Source organism: Mizuhopecten yessoensis, unplaced genomic scaffold (genome assembly GCF_002113885.1).
Source record: "Mizuhopecten yessoensis strain PY_sf001 unplaced genomic scaffold, ASM211388v2 scaffold1313, whole genome shotgun sequence".
In the NCBI taxonomy this organism is placed as follows: domain Eukaryota; kingdom Metazoa; phylum Mollusca; class Bivalvia; order Pectinida; family Pectinidae; genus Mizuhopecten; species Mizuhopecten yessoensis.
Window position 1 is genome coordinate 81,527 of NW_018403984.1, and position 6,913 is coordinate 88,439.

At 31.8% G+C, this 6,913-nt stretch overlaps 1 protein-coding gene across 7 annotated transcripts in view; it reads right to left on the reverse strand.

Moving 5' to 3' along the window:
• The window catches only part of LOC110459248 (putative sodium-coupled neutral amino acid transporter 11), a 113,316-nt gene that overhangs the window by 34,160 nt on the left and 72,243 nt on the right, over positions 1–6,913 (reverse strand). For 5 of the 7 annotated variants that reach the window (XM_021511451.1, XM_021511434.1, XM_021511442.1 and 2 more), the window contains 2 exons: positions 1,505–1,646; positions 68–142 (listed from right to left, as the gene is read on the reverse strand). In XM_021511451.1, coding sequence (XP_021367126.1) covers positions 68–142; positions 1,505–1,646 — 217 coding nt within the window. Of the gene's footprint in view, positions 1–67; positions 143–1,504; positions 1,647–3,564; positions 3,586–3,688; positions 3,901–6,913 lie in introns of those variants that run through there. The other 2 variants (XM_021511459.1, XM_021511466.1) reach the window with 2 other exon arrangements.

The window sequence follows — 6,913 nt, forward strand, 5'->3', positions numbered from 1 at the left end:
GTTCCACAGAGAAAAGTAGAACGCAATACAATTATTTAAACAGAGTATACTTTATGTTTGTACCTACCTGTTACGACAGCTACTAAAATTAACAGGAATATACCAAAGGCGAATCCGGCCTGCTTCAGAGCGAATGGTATACCTGTAAATATCAATATATAATTTAATAAAAGTTTAAGATAATAATAGAAAATTCCCAATCTCATTGTCCATTCCTTAAATATTCTTTAATGTCTGTACTTGCGCACAGTGTGATCGAATTCAGCGTCTACAAATCTTTGCATTATGCATCGTTCGCTTAAACCTCGGTATGTCGAAGACGTTGAATCCATAAAACGCTTCGAGATAAGCGGATTGTACGATATATCGAAGTAAAAATATAAAAATATAAACTGATAAGGAATCAAAATCCAGTCGAGAAGAAATAGGTATTCGATATAAGACGAATTCGATAGTATTTGTGTTGATAGTATTAGCAGCTACCTGCAATAGGTACTGTAGCATGTACTGCGACCGCTGTTCAAAGCGAAGACAGCTTTACAACATTTTAACGCAAACGTTTAATTTTGTGTCTATTTTTGTTCAAAAATACCCATAACTAACTGACATATATGGGGATTCCAAATGGTCACCAGAAGAAAAAAACCACAGAAATGCATCGTATTTGTAAGTCACATATTTATCAAAAATCACATTTCTAAATTTTGCGTTTAGGACCCGTTGAGCTGGTAGTGCCTTGAAAAACTGGAATCTGTCCTTAAGGCTTACTCTGATTAAATGAATTTGTGAAATTGAAAATAAGAAACATTTATTTGTGTAAAATTTCTTGAAGGCGAATTGTGATCGTGCGACTGTAACGTGTAACAGTTAAGATCAATGTTTTAAGCTCCCGACACTCCCTCCCAGTGGCAAGGTATGTAGACAATGATGCATGGGAATAATTTGTCAATTTTATAATTACATGCCCATCAACATGATAATATCACATACAAAGTGAAGGTTCATATGACAGATAATCAACACGTTACTAACAACCCACCAGCCAGATATCACATTAAGTAATAAGACAGTGAAATATTGGAAACTATTAATTTAATAAATTTAACTTTTCACGATCGTCCCGAAAAATCAAAATATTTTCCCATTTGAGAAAAAATAGCATTTCTCGGACTAAACCAATGAAACACAGAATAAAACCCCATCAATATGTTAACCAGTCAGAAAACTTGAAAATTGTGTATTAACCATTGTCCTCAATCGTGACGTCATAAATTCAAGTTTGACCCACAATTTGACGATATGTTGACGCTCTGAAGCACTTCCATTGTGCGTTAAAAAAAAAAAAAAAAATGTTGAATGTAATTTATAATTCATTCGAGCAGCAGAATATTCCGTCTGTTTATCCATGTTAGAGCACTCTTGACAGTACTGAAGTATTCTGATACAGTCGTGAAATGTTCAATGGAAAATCATTAAATTTCCTCTATATATAAGTTTTACCAACCTATTATCCCCGAGCCGATGATGGAATTGATGAAATTGAAGCTCGTCATCGGAATATTACTGCGAACGCGGCCATCATCTTTTTCTTCCACAAGCTGGCGTGTGTCGCCCATACTACTCGTCTCCGAGAAGTCCGACATTGTCTGAAAGTTCAAGGTTAACATGTAAAAATAGTCTTTCGTAAATCTGTTAGAGTGGCTTGCGTCATATGTTTTATGTATATTTTATGGTTTCATTCCATATTTGTATGCGGAAAGTGGGACTTAATCAACCGTCCGTATCTGTAAACATAGAAAATTCTAAACTGTCGTTGTGTAAAGGCACTAACCATCACATATGGTTCGTGCGTCGACTTATTGTCGGAATGTCCTTTGCGGCAATGACTGTAGCCATGCCATTGACCTATATAAGTCACGTTAATCCTTGTTGCTCTACACTACATGCAAAAAGGGAGATACGCTGTTAATCTTCAAGTGTTATGAGATTGTAAAAGATTCCTTAAGGATACAGACCCATAACAAGGTGTACACGTTTACAACTACCAGCATACGGGTACACATCACTTCAGCAATACAAGAACGGAACAGAACACACCATAACTGCCTTTTTATTATTTCAAAGGCCAAAAAAACATCCTCTACGGTGATATGTACCTGAGAAATCTCAGCCCTCATAATGAGATTCTGGCATATCTAACCCTCGGCTTAAAACAAACCTCGAGTTTTACAATCAGGAATATCCCCCAATGGTTGAAATTTGTGTTATAACTTATCGATAGGAAAGGCCTCTCACAATCTGATTGAAATCATCTGTTACATGGCTGAACATCTGAATGTGCCGCGGTCAGGGTCACGTTCAAGTGACCTTTAGATGAACCAATCAGAGGCGCGCTGGCAAAAGTTTGCCAGCGAATCGGAATATTATGGTTGATAGATAAATAGCGAGGGGTATCGAACAGATTAGTTTTCCAAAACAAATATGGCGTAGGCAACACCGCCATACAGTCTGTCTTCTCTAACAAAGCTTCGAATATCTTTTTCTGTTCGGGTTTCAGACGATCAATCTCAAATAACTTCAGAACTTTCGCACCATTCTCATCAATGTCCGCCATATTTGTTACAACTCCGAGCGCCCTTTTGAAAGAGGGTCTCTGATAGGTCAAAATTTAATGAGTATTTATAAATATAAAGGTCACCTGAATGTGACCCTGACCGCGGCACACTCAGATGTTCAGGCGTAGTACGAAGTTAACGAAGCCATGTAACATATGATTTTGATCAGATTGGGATTCTCATACCAGGAAATATTTGGATACACCTGTCGAGGATGAGACTAAAAGGAAAAGTATATATGTTTATATAGGAGAGAAATGCATTTCTTACATCTTGTGATGTCCCTGTCCTATATCACATGATAACAACAAAATGACGACACGTCAACCATGACTACGACGGTGTAATATTCGAGGCAGGACGATGATGAAATCCTGAAGATTTCACATTAAATATTGACGCCTGACATTGATAGTTTAACAATTCTCTCTACCTCATTGGGGAAGTAGTATCATTCAACCTATAGATATAGAATAAGGATATGTCAAACTTGAGTTCATATAATCAGATATTGAAACGGGCGTTTAACTAGTTTACATTAAGTTGGGTTTATTTTAAATCAGAGTTTGTTAAAATGAAATTCAAACGGGTTTTCGAAATGGATTAAGCCTATTGCATTATTAACATAGAAACATTATTGGAAACATTTTATTGCCATATCAACAACCGCTTCCATACAGCAACGCAACCGTAATCAATGGTTGCAACAAGACGTCAAGAAATACACAAACACCTATATAAATGAAATAAGGAAAGAAAATGTATAATCTTCTCATTCGTCCATCTGTTGGCGGCTTACTGCTACTAGATTAAACTTTTGGACTTAGAAGACAGGACTTTTTGAAGGCATGGTGTCGAATACTACCCGTAAATCTTCATCGGTTATTTCGCGAAGATGTACAAGTATAACTGGTCAAAATTACAAAAGAAAATAGCTGAAATACACAACCTTATCAAGTTTTCCCCATGCAACAAAACAGAAGATATAAACACTTTCAATTTAATCCGAGCTATGACATCATGCATTCCTCTTAGAGAGCATCAGGCGGCCATTGTCTAATGACGGGTTATACCTCAGACGGGATCAGTGAATACATCCTATCCTTGAACAAGATGACATTCCATTCAAGTCCGAACAATTCCAGGTATGTCCTGATCTCGGAAAAATCCTATAGTGTTGTATCCTTCCTCGAGAAACACTTGCGAGAAATAGTCACCTACTCATGGAAACAACCTCTTTTGAAGTATTAATGTATCTAAATTCTAAGTATGCTTTGCTGTACAGTATGTGCACTGGGTTGGCAAATTGACGATTCCTTGCAACATACCTTGTATATATGTACATGAAGGTCTCAGATGTTACTAGTAGAATACAAAAGGTAATTTATACAATACAAGAATCAATTGATATCAAGTTTGGGAAGCTTAATTTCTGTGAAAGAAAATTTCTTAAAATTTTACTATGTGCTGAAATACAAATACTTTTATATTTATTTTCTACATGTGATTACTTTTAATGCATGAACAGTGTTTAGTTAATTCAATTAAGATAAGTATGAAGATAATATCACTATTTCAAGTTTAAGTTAATGCCATCAAGCTGATAATGTTTGTAACAGATGAACCTTGTAGATTACAACCCGACATACACACATGTTGCTAATGTCTTACACTGCATATACAAATGTATGATATTATATTGATTGTAGTCGGTTTAAAAGCATTCATGTCGCATCTCACGAGAGTTTATACCTCGGCACAATGCGTATATTGATTTATTGTAATGTAATGACACATTTTTGTTTTAGCCTGGAATTTCATTTCAAACCTAAAAATGCTCTCTTTTTTTTATACATGACTGTGTTTAATGTATATTTAAGGAATGACCAAGATTTTGTTTTCGGTATATACCGTATATACCAAAACAAAATCTTGGGCATTCTTTATAATTTAATTTTTAAAAAGTAGACAAACACGTTGTAAATGCACAGTTAAAGATTTATTTAATTTTCACGTAAACTAAAAAATTGCGCTAAAAAAAAGCTGCGTTGTAATTTTGCATTCTGAAGTGTAAAAAGTAGTTCCGGCATCAGTTGTTTTTCTTTTTAGGTATATACAATATATACCAAAAAGAATATTATGGGGGAGATAGGCAAAATTAAATTATTTGTACATAAAACATGATAATATTCAGTCCGAATTAAAATGTGTTAAACACTATCCGTACTTGTTTATTTTTTAGTATAACTTCCTATAGTAAATATTACATAATTGTTTGTATATATCTTTCTATAGTAACATTATTACTATTGTTTGTATATATCTTTATGTAGTAACATAATTACTATTGTTTGTATATATCTTTCTGTAGTAACATTATTACTATTGTTTGTATATATCTTTATGTAGTAACATAATTACTATTGTTTGTATATATCTTTCTGAAGTATCATTATTATTATTGTTTGTATTTATCTTTCTGTAGTAACATTATCATTATTGTTTGAATATAACTTTTTGTAGTAACATTATCACTATTGTTTGAATATAACGTTCTGTAGTAACATTATCATTATTGTTTGTATATATCTTTCTGAGGTAACATTATTACTATTGTTTGTATATATCTTTATGTAGTAACATTATTACTATTGTTTGTTTAAATTTTGATGTAGTAACATTATCATTGTTGTTTGTATATATCTTTCTGTAGTAACATTATTACTATTGTTTGTATATATCTTTATGTAGCAACATTATTATTGTTTGTATATATCTTTATGTAGTAACATTATTACTATTGTTTGTATATATCTTTATTTAGTAACATTATCACTATTGTTTGTTTAAATTTTGATGTAGTAACATTATCATTATTGATTGTATATATCTTTATGTAGTAACATAATTACTATTTTTTGTATATATCTTTCTGTAGTAACATTATCATTATTGTTTGCATATATCTTTCTGAAGTATCATTATCATTATTGTTTGTATTTATCTTTCTGTAGTAACATTATCATTATTGTTTGAATATAACTTTTTGTAGTAACACTACACTATTGTTTGAATATAACGTTCTGTAGTAACATTATCATTATTGTTTGTATATATCTTTCTGAGGTAACATTATTACTATTGTTTGTATATATCTTTATGTAGTTACATTATCATTATTGTTTGTATATATCTTTATGTAGTAACATTATTACTATTGTTTGTATATATCTTAATGTAGTAACATTATCACTATTGTTTGTATATATCTTTCTGTAGAAACATTTTCATTATTGTTTGTATATATCTTTATTTAGTAACATCATCACTATTTTTTTTATATCCTGCAAAAGTAACGTTATCACTATTGTTTGTATATATCTTTCTGTAGTCACGTTATCACTATTGTTTGTATATATCTTTCTGCAGAAACATTATCATTATTGTTTGCATATATCTTTATTTAGTAACATCATCACTATTGGTGTTTTTTTTATATCCTGCAAAAGTAACGTTATCACTATTGTTTGTATATATCTTTCTGTAGTAACATTATCATTATTGTTTGTTTATATCTTTATGTAGTAACATTAATACTATTGTTTGTATATATCTTAATGTAGTAACATTATCACTATTGTTTGTATATATCTTTCTGTAGAAACATTTTCATTATTGTTTGTATATATCTTTATTTAGTAACATCATCACTATTGGGTTTTTTTCATATCCTTCAAACGTTATCACTATTGTTTGTATATATCTTTCTGTAGAAACATTTTCATTATTGTTTGTATATATCTTTATTTAGTAACATCATCACTATTGGTTTTTTTTATATCCTGCGAAAGTAACGTTATCACTATTGTTTGTATAATTCTTTCTGAGGAAACTTTATTACTATTGTGATTTTTCTCTCTGTAATAACGTCATCGCTATTAATTTTACATCCTGCAATAGTAACATTATCACGCTTTTTGTCGATATATTTCTAGAAAAAAAGCCACCAAAGAAAAAAGCCACCACACACAATAATTCACCAATCTGGAATCGGAGATTTAACAAAAGATGCTATTTTGCTAAATAACAATTAAATTCTAAGCAAAAGTACCATTTTTATTTTGCCCTGGTGGAAAACAGCCAAATTATTAAAAGAACCAATAGTTCTAATTCAGATAGGTTTGCAGCTCAGTGTTGTAATAGGTCTGCAGCTCAGTGTTGTAATAAGTCTGCAGCTCAGTGTTGTAATAGGTCTGCAGCTCAGTGTTGTAATATGTCTGCAGCTCAGTGTTGTAATA